This window comes from Heterodontus francisci, chromosome 22 (genome assembly GCF_036365525.1).
Source record: "Heterodontus francisci isolate sHetFra1 chromosome 22, sHetFra1.hap1, whole genome shotgun sequence".
In the NCBI taxonomy this organism is placed as follows: Eukaryota; Metazoa; Chordata; class Chondrichthyes; order Heterodontiformes; family Heterodontidae; genus Heterodontus; species Heterodontus francisci.
In genome coordinates, this window is record NC_090392.1 from 61,210,525 (window position 1) to 61,224,165 (window position 13,641).

General features: G+C 40.4%; 1 protein-coding gene across 1 annotated transcript in view; it reads left to right on the forward strand.

Moving 5' to 3' along the window:
* Window positions 1-412: 412 nt before the first annotated feature.
* The window catches only part of LOC137381385 (CXADR-like membrane protein), a 130,766-nt gene continuing 117,537 nt past the window's right edge, over window positions 413-13,641 (forward strand). Inside the window, exon 1 of the mRNA XM_068053906.1 lies at window positions 413-672. Coding sequence (XP_067910007.1) covers window positions 636-672 — 37 coding nt within the window. The 5' untranslated portion in view covers window positions 413-635. The remainder of the gene's footprint in view (window positions 673-13,641) is intronic.

Consider the following 13,641-nt stretch of genomic DNA (forward strand, 5'->3'; position numbering starts at 1 on the left):
CAGTAAAACATTGTTGGATTGTGGAAACTGATTGGATTTATTTTAGATTTAAAGTCTAACTCTGGTAGTATTTCTTTTCGTTTCTAAATCACCCTGCTTCAAATGTTAAAATACTAGTTTAGAACTTCGAAGCTAGCATCGAAGAAACAGAAGCACTGGCAGCCTACAATAATCCACTGATGATGTTAGTAGCTTCGACAGAGAGAAAGAGAGAGAAAAACACCCTATACTTTTTGCAGACTTGTGGTTAGACTTGCTCTCTGCAACTTTCAGATAGGAAAATGTGTGTAATGTCAGCTCCGGCTGTCACTGCACTCTGCATTCACCTTCTCAAACGAATAAAACAGCCCTCAACGTAACGAACCTGTCCCACCAAATCCCAGCAAAGACGATTTCAGCACACTGCACTTCACACTTAGGCAGTTGGAATAAACTGAATGGGTTGATAAGGGGAATGTCACACTGTTGTGCGTTGGGAAGATGTAAATATCCCTCAGTGGCATTCCTTCTCTTGATGTTTTAATGTGTTCAGGTCTGTCCCAGCATTCTAGTCCCACAAAGCCAGGAGGCGGAGAAAAGCAGCACGAAAGTTTCTCATCAAGTTGTGGATTAAATGTCGAATTTTTAAAGTCACCATGACTTTGTCCTCTCTCACTTTTGTGCTGATGCTCGGTAAGTGGTTCGGAATAACAGTATTTCTTTACTCTCTCTAATCCAAATGAAAAGTTTGATGTGTAAAACTTGGTGTGAAACTTTTTGGATCGTTTCGATGTCTACTTTCTGGATTCTATCGGATATTTTATATTAGTGTGGGTGAGGCTGATGAAGACTTTGAGACCTGCATGAAGTTTCCGATATTCAGAGACATTTTGTGTTACTTTGCGAAATATGTTTCTTTTAACGATTTGTTTTTCTATAGCTTGCCGAAACTTAGTTTTTGTTTAAGATTAGCAAAACCTTTGCTTGTACCCTTGACAATGTGTCATATATAAATAAATTAGGTGATGCTGTCGTGTATATAATTGCCTTAAAGTCTTTTTTTTAGTTCAGTTTAAAACTTTTTCAGTGCAATTGACTAAGTAAAAAGCAGCATTGTTTCCAAAAGATGTAACTTGACCCATATTGGAAACAGATGTGGGCTGTATATTAACAGTTTCCAGACCAAATGAAAAAAAAGCAGCAGACTGGGTTAATGAAGGAAGTGAGAGGGATAAAGTTTATTAAAAAAAACAGTTGAACGTTGAAGAAAAGATTAATATTGCTTGACTGTTCTGTGAGTGGCAGTTTATCATAGAGTATTTGATGGTTTGCCTTGTAGTGTGGCCTCAGGGCCTCTGCTGTGGTAAGGCAACTGGAGCGAGACCAAGCCCTTGACCTGGAGCGTGAGCCTGTGCTAGTTGGGTGTGAGCCACTTGTGAGACGGTTTGCAGCACTGTGTGAGCTGTCCTGACCCTGCGTGCTGTCCCTGCACCATCCTATGAGACCAAGGGACTTGAAAGCATGTCAACCACAACAGGATCAGCTAGTTGCTGTTTTTGTTGTTATTGAAAGATTCATTTCTAGCACAGTTGCTCAAAGATAAACAAGTTTGTTTTGTATAAATCCAGAATGCCAAGTAGTCTTAAAAAGGGGTAAATCTGCCTTCAATAGATCATTTTATGTGCCTCTGTATCAATTCTAAGTAAACCAGCATTAGAAAAAATTGCCAATGAGTTTATTTTTTATTATTTGGTGTGCTTTGCATCACTCTGGATGTTTAGAAGGCATAGTTCAAACCTCAGCTTCGGTAGGGCTGATTCACTGTTTTTTTCATTTCTGAAGATTTATTTTGTTGGTATTTTTGCTATTTACACTTAGTATCACATTGTGTGCTTTTGGGAAATTGCTTAAGTGCATCTGCAAACTTTGGACTTTACGTTAATGTCAATACAACAGCATGTCCTTCCACTGTGAGCTTAACGTCAACAGTAATCTATGCTTAAACTGCACTTTTAACATGTCAAAATATCCCGAAGATGCTCGGTTAAAACTAGGCAGGGGTGGGGGAAGTGGTGGGGCAGGAGAGGGATGAGGAGAAAACTATCACAAAGCAGAAATTAGGAGAGTTATGAAAGATATGTTTGAAAAGATAGATTTTGATGTGGATTTTGAAGATGAGGAGAGATTTGGCAAAGTGGGTAGCTTCAGGGAGAGAATTCTAGCATGCAGGAACATGATAGCTAAAGACAATGCCTCTAATGGAGAACCATATCAGGCCAGAGTCAGGAGAAGATAGAGCTGAGGAAAAGGGCTGATGACAGGTTGGAGAACTAGGGGTGCATGACGCCAGAGAGGGATTGGGAAAGGAGAACAAGGGTTTTGAAATCAATAATTTATATACATTAACACGCATTTAGATGAGCACTTGAAACGCCATAGCATACAAGGCTACGGGCCAAGTGCTGGAAAATGGGATTAGAATAGGTAGGTGCTTGATGGCTGTCATGGACACGATGGGCCGAAGGGCCTGTTTTTGTGCTGTATGACTCTATGACTCTCTAAAATGAATAAAACACTATCATAGACAGACATGGCCCTATGCTGTTTGTGCATAAAGCAGCTTTTGTATAAGTGATATAGTTTGCATCCAAGCAAAATATATTAGTAAAATGACCAATTTTTACTTTTTTCTTTTACTGAATGAGCCATAACTTTAGTTCTGTCTTGATCAAATAAAAGTGAAATTGTAGTCTGTCCCACAGGATCCATTCTGGAGAGTTTCATTCATGTTGCTTTCACACAAAGCCTTTGATCAAACAATTATTTACATTTAAAAATAAGGCACAGTTTTATGTTGGAAAGGATTTTAACTACATTGAACTAAAATATTTCACAAATTTGCTCAAATGTATTATTGCCCTTGATATCACACTCAGTCAATGCTGATATCAAGGAGCTCTAGTAAAATTGAAGTTACTAGGAATAAGGAGGAAAATTCTCCACTAGCTGGAGTCATACCTAGCACAGAGGAAGATGGTTGTCGTTGAAGGCCAATTATTTCAACCCAAGGACATCGCTGCAGGAGTTTCTCAAGGCATTGTTCCTGGCCAAATCAATTTCAGCTGCCTTATCAATGACCTTCCTTCCATCATAAGGTCAGAACTAAGGATGTACGCTGATGATTGGTACTGAATACTGTGCATTTGTAACTCCTCAGATGCTGAAGCAAGGCCATGCAGCAAGACCTGGTCAACATTCAGGCTTGGACTGATAAGTGACAAGTAAGTTTTTCACCACACAAATGTCAGGCAATGGCCAAATCCAACAAGAGAGAATTTAACCATCTACCCTTGACATTCAATGGCATTACTATCACTGAATCCCCCACCGTAAACATCCTGAGGGGTCAACATTTACCAGAAACTTAACTGGATCAACCATATAAATAATGTGACTACAAGAGCAGGTCAGAGGCTGGGAATTCTGCAGTGAGTAACTTACCCCCTGACTCCCAAAAGCCTGTCCACCCACCATCTTCAAGACACAAGTCAGGAATGTGATGGAATACTCCCCACTTGCTTGGGCAAATGCAGCTCTCACAACACTCAAGAAGCTCGACACCATCCAGGACAAAGCAGCCCGCTTGATGGGCACCCCATCCACCACCTTAAACTTTCACTCCCTCCACTACCATGCAGCACGATAGCAGTGTGTATCATCTGAAAGATACATTGCAGCAACTCGTCAAGGCTCCTTCAATAGCATCTTCCAAACCCACAACCTCGACCACCCAGAAGAACAAGAACAGCAGGCGCATGGGAGCACCACCACTTGCAAGTTCCTCTCTAAGTCACACACTGCTCTGACTTTGAACTATATCGCCATTCCTTCACTGTCGCTGGGTCAAAATCCTGGAACTCCCTCCCTAACAGCACTGTGGGTGTACCAACACCACATGGACTGTAGCGGTTCAAGAAGGCGACTCACCACCACCTTCTCTAGGGTGATTCAGGATGGGCAATAAATGCGGGCCTTGTCAGTGATGCCCACATCCTATGAATATCTTTTTTAAAAAGTATCTGAGAAACTTTACTTTAAGCAGAACAATGTTGAAATGATAAATTGCCATTTTCTTTCCTCTCGGTGTTAAAGGAACAAAATATTTTTAACTGCTAATATAGGATACTTCCTCTGTGCTATTTGCCTTATTTTTAAATAATTAGGGAGTCATTTACCTAACCCACCTGGCCCTGCTTACCTCCACTCAGTGTTTAAGTTCCCGAGAGTGACAGATGTGAAAGTGATCCCATGACATCAGTCATTGCACGGTGGACTGGTGGGAAATGGGGTTAAGGATGTTGGCCTGTGAGATCATGCAGCTGTGCTTTGTTCTGTCAGTCCACGTGTGAATTGATGGCTCTCATAGACCAGCAGCAGTGTTATTTTCCTATTGTTCAATTTTTTTTAATGTATTCCTGGGATATGGGTGCTGTTAAGAAAGCCAGCATTTATTGCCCATAGCTAATTGGCCTTTAGGAGGAGGTGGTGGGCCTTCTCCTTGAACCCTTACTGTCCATATGGTGAAGGTACTTCCACAGGGCTGTTAGAGAAAGAGCTCCTGGACTTTGATCCAGTAACAATTAGGGTACAATGATATATGCCTAAGTCAGAATGGTGTGTGACTTGGAGGGAAACCTGGAGGTAATGGTGTTCCGATGCACCTGTCCTTATCCTCCTAAGTTATGGTGGTGTGGTTTTGGGAGGTACTATTGAAGAACTCATGGCAAGGTGCTGCAGTGCATCCTGTAGATGGTACATACTGCAGCCACAATGTACCCGTGATGGAGGAAGTGTATGTTTAATGTGATGGATGGGCTGCTTGGAATGTGTCGAGTTTTTTTGTAGCTGCATCCATCAGGAAAGTGGAGATATTCTATCACACTTCTGACTTGTGTTTTGTATGTGATGGAAATGCTTTGGTGAATCAAGAGTTGAGCCATTCACCACAGAATACACAGTCTCTTACCTCCTGTAGTATCCTGGACATTTATTTGTTTGGTTCAGTTGAGTTTTTGGTCAATGACAACCCCCCAAAATATTGATGATTGGGGATTTGATGATAGAAATGTTGTTGAATGTCAAGGGGAGGTGGTTATGCTCATTCTTGTTGGAGATGGTTATTGCCTGGCACTTATGTGGTGCAAATGTTACTTGCCACTTATCAGCCCAAGCCTGTTTGTTGTCCAGGTTTTGCTGCATGTGGGCATGGACTGCTTGATTACATACATAAAAATGTTCTAGGTTTTTGTATGACAGGATGTGGGTCGCGGAGTGCAATATTTGGAGTTACGTTATCAAAAATTAAGAGTACTACTTTTAATTTGGCTACTTCAGAAAGTTTTCTGGACTTTTTTTATTATGAATAATCAAAGTGAGTGGCTATTATCAACTTGGAAATGATTAAGAATGTAAATATAAAATGCACAATTCTTTTTTAGTGTAAAACACTGCTTCTGACACTCCTGAAGGAAGGCTCTGGATCATTATCCTAGAGGGTTTACAGTTTTTTGTATGTGTTGTGGGGTGAAAGATGTTGTATAGAAAAACAGATAACATGCTCCTCTAGTGGTTCAGTGAGCTTAGTCAATATCTACTTGAACCAAGTTTATTCCCAAGTCTTATGCTGAGCTTTTTGATCTTGATCAGGTGGTAATAGGTTCTCTACACTGGCCTCAGTACCCCTGAATTAGGGAGGGAACATTGTTAAAGTTTCCTAATCTTGATAATAAAAGCAAAATACTGCAGATGCTGGAAGTCTGAAATAAAAACAAGAAATGCTGGAAATACTCAGCAGGTCTGGCAGCATTTGTGGAGAGAGAAGCAGAGTTAACATTTCAGGTCAGTGACCCTTCATCAGAGGTTCATCATCCTAATCTTGATGACTGTCCAGTGGAATCTAGTCCTCAGCCAAAGTCGACACACATGCATTTTCTGGCTGGAAGTGTGCACATGTAGACATCAGAAAGGTGTGAGAGAGAAACCAGAGAATTATAGACCATTTAGTCTAACATCTGTTGTCATAAAATTACAAGAGTCTATAATTAAGGATAGAGTGACTGAATACCTTCAAAATTTTCAGCTGATGAGAGCATCAGCATGGATTTGTAAAGGGTAGGTCAAACCTGATTGAAATTTTTGAAGAGGCTAATGAAGTAATGAACAGAGAAATGTCTATGGACGTTACTTATATGGATTTCCAGAAACCATTTGATAAAGTCCCTCATAAGAGACTGTTGGCTAAAGTTGAAGTTTATGGGACTAAAGGCAAATTATTGACCTGGTTAGAAAATTGGCTGAGCAGCAGGAGACAAAGAGTCGGGAAAATGGGTGGGTATTCTAAATTGCAGGCTGTCACCAGTGGTGTCCCGCAAGGATCTGTGTTAAGGCCTCAACTATTCACTGTATTGATTAATGGCTTAGATGATGGGATAGAGCGTTTGTTAATGGCACAAAAATAGGTGTCTGTAAGGAGTGTAGGTAGAAGCATAAAATTACAAAGAGATAGTGATAGATTAAGTGAATGGGCAAAACTGTGGCAAATGTATCTCAATGTAGGAAAATGTGAGATCATTCACTTTGAACAGGGTATTTTCTAAATGGTGGAAAGCTAGAAGCATTGGAAGTCCAAAGTGACTTGGGGGGTCCAGGTACATAAAAAATTAAAATGTCATGAACAGGTACAGAAAGTAATTAAAAAGGCTAATGGGCTTTGTATTGAAGGACTAGAATACAAAGGAGTAGAAGTCATGCTGCAGCTATACAAAGCCATGGTTAGACGAAACCTAAAGTACTATGAGTAATTATGGGCACCACATCTTAGGAAGGATAGATTATCCCTGGAGGGAGTGCAGCATAGATTTACCAGAATGATACCTGGATTCCAAGGGTTAAATTACGAGGACAGAGGATTGTATTTCCTGTAGGTTAGAAGGTAAAAAGGTGATTTGATTGAAGGTTTATTAAGGGGAACAGATAGGATAGATAGAAACTATTTCTGCTGGCTGGGGAATTTAGGACAAGGGGGCATAGTCTAAAAATTAGAGCCAGACCTTTCTGGAATGAAATTAGGAAATGCTTCTACACACAAAAGGTGGGAGAATTTTGAAACTCTTCTGCAAATGGCAATTGATGCTAGATCAATTGTTAATTTTAAACCTGAGATTGATAGATTTTTGTTAACCAAAGGTATTTAGGAATATGGGGCAAAGGTGGATATACAGAGTTAGGTCTCAGATCAGCCATGATCTCAGTGAATGAAGGAACAGGCTTGGGGGGCTGAAGACAGGGACAAGATTGCCTGTGCTACAGCCCTCCTCCACCATGGTCAAGCAGCCAGCCAATAATCATTGTGAATCTTCATACATGAGTAATGGCAACTTGCTTGATGGTAACTCATGTCTGTGGAGCTGTAACCTAGTAAGGAATCAACATCTTCAGTAGAGCAAACATTGGCACAGAAAGTCAGAGGATAGAAGTATAGATAACAAAGAATGATTGCAAGACAGTAATCAATTGATGGGTTTAATGAATGTCAGAAACAATGGGAATGATGCTTGTTGGCTCTGCAACATGATTTGAACCTCAAGCTCTATTCTGCAACTTGAAATGCATCTCAGCCACTTAGGCTTAATTTCCCAACTTGTTATTGCTGGTGAACCAATATGTCCTGTTGGGCCACTCAACATGACTTTCAGAATTTTCTGCTGGAAGTGACGTTAGGCATAAAATACACCCTCCCAAATATGGGCAGATATATTCTAATTAGATGGAATGACTGGAATGCATCATATAATGTATTTCCCGTTCTTTGTATCTGAGAAACATTGGCCTTGACAATAATGGGGAGGCGGGAAAGGTATGGGGGAGCCTGATAGCGGGCAAATCACTGAGACCTTGCTGAAAATTAATGGCAGTACCTCCTTTAAATAATACTGTGCAGACTCCCAGCTGGCAGCTAGTCAAATTGACTGCCTGGCCAGCAGGCAGAAGCAGAAGCGTGGTGGCAGGAGGCTGTCCCCAGCAGTCAGTTGATGGGGGATGAGGGGAGCGGAAGCCTCAGGAAGATGGGAGGAAGGCTATGGCCAAAATCAGGAAGGGGCATCTAGCTGATGGCATCATTGGGCCATGACTTTTGCATGTTAAGTTCTCTCCTGCCTGTGCGTAGCGTGAGCCCCGTCCAGGGCCTGAATTGCTGCCATAAATATAACGGCGGACAGGAATGGGGCAGGTTGAGATCGGGCTACTCCATTCCATTATTTTAACCCTTACCCCTGATGCTCTCCTGCCCATCGGGAGGAGGGGGTTAAAAATTGAGGAAACTGGGTTCAAGGAACACCGGTGCATTCCTGGGATTGTGGGAACTTAATTGTTAAAGGGCAGCTTTGGTTGATTTGATTAATTACAGAGTAAACCTGAAATGTTGAAAATTTAAATAATGAGAGAAAATTGAAATCTTCTGCCAACACTGCTGGCCACATTGCAGCTGATGTAGGCAATCTGGGTCCAAATGATTAACATGGTCTGTGCTCTACCTCTTTTCCCGCTGGCCCCCTCTGAGTGAAAACATTCAAAAAAGCACCAATTAACATGTCTGACTGCTTGGCCTGTAGCCAAGCTAAAATTTCAGTGGAATTTTGAAAAGAACATAAAATTAATGTTTGGATGTATAATATGGCTAATTCAAAAATGTTTCAAGCAGGAAGTTGGTTATCCAAGATGGCATTGCATTCAGCAGTATATGAACGAGCCAGACATTACAAATTAGAGGCCAGATGTGTGCTACAGAATACCACATCCCATCCATCACACACATTGGGATTAGCTCACAGTTCCGTCTCAATCGAAGACAGGCTGCAGCATTGATGAAAAAGTAGAAATTCTTGGTTGGTTGCGAGCTTTTATAATGCAAACTTTCACAGCAGCTCAGGGAGCTGCAGTGCATCCAAGTGAACATTTGGCACCCAGCACTGGGTATGTAAGGTTAAAATTAGTGATGGGGGTTGATTTTCAAAGTGTCTGATTGTGGTATTTATGGTTGAAGTAGTACAGAATGAAAGAGAAAATGATACAGAATGAAAGGAGGAATGCCAAGAAAATCATCAGGTGCCAGATTACCTGTACCTACCTTTATACCACCAACTATACTGCAGTCTCTGTCACACCTACATGGCAATGATCAAGAACAACTGCCTCTTCAGGCTCCATCTGAGCATTGAGCCAGTTGTACACCTGTGTCATCCTCTGTAAGGACACCTGTGGCTGAGTTATACCTAAATGACAACATTACCTGTGGAGTTATGGTCATCTGATCTGTCAACATTTTCTGATGCCATGCTTTGCCACACATGCTCCAATTAATCCAATTTTGATGGTGTTAACTGAGAAGAATGTTGGCTAAGACACAATTAAAAATTTGAATACACTTCTGACATAGGGGCAGGGTAATGTGGAGTGCCAAACAAAGCAACCCTCCTCACTCCTATCTCATGTAGAGCAGTATTTGTACTCTGTCAGACAGTAAACATATCAATCATATCAATCAGTAGATTTATCTTAATGAAGTGTAATTTTTTTGATTTGATAGGGAAATGGAAATATGAAGAGCAGGGTGTTTGTGCAAATAAGGTTTACATGCTGACCATTAGCTTACAAGATGAAGTTTGTTCCAAGAATGGGGTTATCCGCTCTAATCTGGAATTCAAAGTTATGCTATTTATGAGACTACAAACCTGATATATATATATCAGACAATCATAGAGAATTGTAAAAGTTTGTGAAAAGGAGAGAGACCAAAGCAGAGACTAGACAGAAATTAAGTTACATGCTCTTTATTCTCATCTTTGCTTAGTTCAATGGATTTTTATTTTTTACTGGCGGTACAAAGTTTATAACTGGATCATTTAAGGGTCTGAAAATTATATTGTAATTACTCAGACAGAAAGGTTCTTTTGGGCTTTTGTCTTGACTTGTCTGTGCACTTGCATTTGAGCTAGAAGGTGCCATGACAATACATGGAAGAACTCATAGACTGAAAAATAGAGAAACATTAATCAGAAGATCTTCTAAAATGATATACTGTACCCTTGACTTGCTGAGTTAATGTCTGGTAGTCAGCTGTTTCATGGATTATCTGTAATTTCTTCCCTGCCTAAATAACTCTTCCTTTGATATTCTGCACATCTGGCAGTGGTTCGTTCTACTAAGATAAGTCAGACAGCAATTTTTTTGTTTATCTGTGTTTGAGGAGTATGTTATGATGTAACCTAAAGCTATTGCATTCTCTATCTCAAGTGAACCATTTTTTTGTTTTATGTACTTCCATTACAGCGCCTAAAGATTTGGTTTAGTACAATTAAGGGAAGGCAGTGACACAGTGGTAAAGTCACTGAAGTAGTAATCCAGAGGCCCAGGCTAATGCTCTAGGGACATGGATTTGAATCCCACCATGGCAGGTGGTGACATTTGAATTTAAAAACATGTCTAATGGTGGCCATGAAACCATTGTCACTTGTAAAAAGCCCATCTGGTTCACTAATGTCCTTTAGGGAAGGAAATGTGTTCTCCTTACCTGATCTGGCCTACATGTGACTCCAGACTCACAGCAATGTGGTTGACTCTGAAATGGCCTAACAAGCCATTCAGTTGTATCAAAGGGCAATTAGGGATGGGCAATAAATGCTGGTCTAGCCAGCAACGCCCACATCCCATGAACGAATAAATAAATTTAAAAATTGTGTTAGATAGTATGGTGGTTATGCTACTGGATAGTAATGTCCTTTAGGGAAGGAAGCCTGCTGGCCGATATGTAACTTCAGTCCCACATCAACGTGGTTGATTCTGGACTTTCCTCTGAAATGGTCACGCAAGCCACACAAATGTCAGTGCAACTCGGAATGGGCTATAAATGCTGGCCAACAACATCCACATCCCGAGAATGAAATAAAAATAATTATTTTTCATTTGGGTATTCCCTGCTTCCCCCCTCATTTCACAATTTTACCAGATCCTGAACATAACCTATTTTGTGAGATTGCTCTAAAGGTGGTATTCAGTACGTTATCACCACACCAACAGTTAGTTGCCATCTCACAGAGCTCCAAACTAGTAAATCCATTATCAAAGCTAGAGTTTAATGGTATTTGTTTGCCACAGCTAACAACATTGGCTGACTCAGTGGACAATAAGCCAAAAGTGCCCTTGATGTATTTCACTGCTGGCTGTTTTAATATAGTACACTGTGTACTTGGAAACAACAATAACAAAAACAGGATATGTAAAATGTGGGCTACACTGGGACAGCATGCCACATGTGAAACTGCATTCTGTCTTTACAATCCACAATTGAGTCAGCAAATGTGGTTTTCAAAGATGTATTAAGAATAAAAGATGAAACTCAAGTGATTTTGTTTGAATCAGTTTCAGCTATGGAAGACACAAATCCATACACTACAGCATGTTACTTATGATTTCTAGTAGAACTAATGCAGAAGTGATGTGATAAAAGAGGAAAGTTGGGGATTGAAAACTCCACTGATATGTGGCCCAGCGGAATGGATGCTGTTTCCAAAGTCCTTTGAAGCTGGCTGAGTGTGAAAATGGCACAAGATTTTTCGCTCTGGAACATGGACGATGGCGTTATTTCCCCTACTAACTTCTTCCAGCTATGGTTACAAACAATAATCATTGACACTGTCAGAAGTGTATTCAAATATAATTGTGTCCTGCCCAACATTCTTCTCAGCTAACACCACCAAAATTGGGTTAATAAATCTTTCGCCTCATTTTTTGTTGGTGGAATCCTGTTGAATGCAAAGTCAGTTACCGTGTTTGCCTGTGTAACAATGATGACTACAATTGAAAGTAATTTATTGGTTCAGAACCATTTTGGGACATCCTCAGGTAATGGTAATGCACCGTATATAAGTGCAAGTGCTTTTCTTTATATTACTCTAATTTTGATTGAAGTCAAAGGAAATAAACACCAGGGAAGATGTACAATAGGCATTGAATTGATATTGTCCATTTTATACAATCAATTAAGTCAAAATTACTCCCACTGAGTCAGGGAATATTGCCCATTGTAGGGGCACAGTAGACAGAGGATTATTCTATATCTGACCCATGAAACTGCTGACCCGGAATGACCAATAGAAGTGTTTTGATCCCTGGCATTCCCCAATGGGAATAAAAATTCAACAAATATAAGATACAAAGACCACACAAGTAAGTGAACAAATTTCTTACTATATAAAAACCGTTAGCCAGGGAACTGAAGAACTTTGGAATATCATCTACTTTTTATACAAACTCTTAGAGAAATTTGTATGTTTTTTCCTGAGAAATTTATTATGTTTAGACCCTCATTCCGAGGCCTCAAAGCTCAGACAGTTAAATTATGTGTAGAATTTTTGGCCAGTTCTCTGCTGTAATTTTTTCACAAATGATGTAATGTGGCATTGGATTGAGACCATTTGAATTTATCATAACCCTAATTAGTTGCCAGTGAAAAGAAATCGCCAGTGCCTTCCTTGAGCTTAAATGCAATCTGGACCTGCTGAGGCGAACCAGTGTAATCATTATATTACAAGAAGAGATTACACAAACTAGGGTTGTATTCCTGGAATTTAGAAGCTTAAGGGGTGATTTGATTGAAGTTTTTGAGATAATAAGGGGAACCGATAGCATAGATAGAGAGAAACTATTTCCACTGGTTGGGGCATGTAGGACTAGGGAACATAGCTGAAACATTGGAGCCAGGCCTTTTGGGAGTGAAGGTAGGGAACACTTCTACACACAAAGGGTGGTAGAAGTTTGGAACTCTCTTCTGGAAACAGCAATTGGTGCTAGGATATTATCAATTTTAAAACTGAGATTGATAACTTTTTGTTAACCAATGGTATTTAAGGCATATTGGGCAAAATTGTGTATTCGGATTTTGGTCACAGATCAACCATGGTCTCACTGAATGGTAGAACTGGCTTGAAGGATTAAGTGGCCTACTCCTGTTCTTTTGCTCCTGTAACAATGTTCTGATACATTGCCATCGAGTTGAAAGAGGAGGTAAGTCAGACACTAGAGGGGTTTAAAATTGATAAAGAGGAAGTATTAGATAGGCTGTCTGAAATTAAAGTGGATAAAGCACCAGGATCAGATGTGTTACATCTAGAGATTTTTTAAAAATTTGTTTTGTGGGATGTGTGCATCGCTGGCAAGGCCAGCATTTATTGCCCATCCCTAATTGCCCTTGAGTAACCTGTTAGGCCATTTCAGAGGGCATTTTAAGAGTTAACCACATTGCTGTGGGTCTGGAGTCACATGTAGGCCAGACCAGGTAAGGACAGCAGATTTCCTTCCTTAAAGGACATTAGTGAACCAGATGGGTTTTTGCAACAATCGACAATGGTTTCATGCTCACCAGATTTATTAATTGAATTCAAATTTCACCATCTGCCGTGGTGGAATTCGAACCCATGTCCCCAGAGCATTAGCCTGGGCTCTGGAGTACTAGTCTAGTGACATTATCACTATGCCATCGCCTCCCCGGATAATGAGGGAAGTGAGGGTGGAAATTGCAGAGGCACTGCCCATAAATTTTCAGTCTTC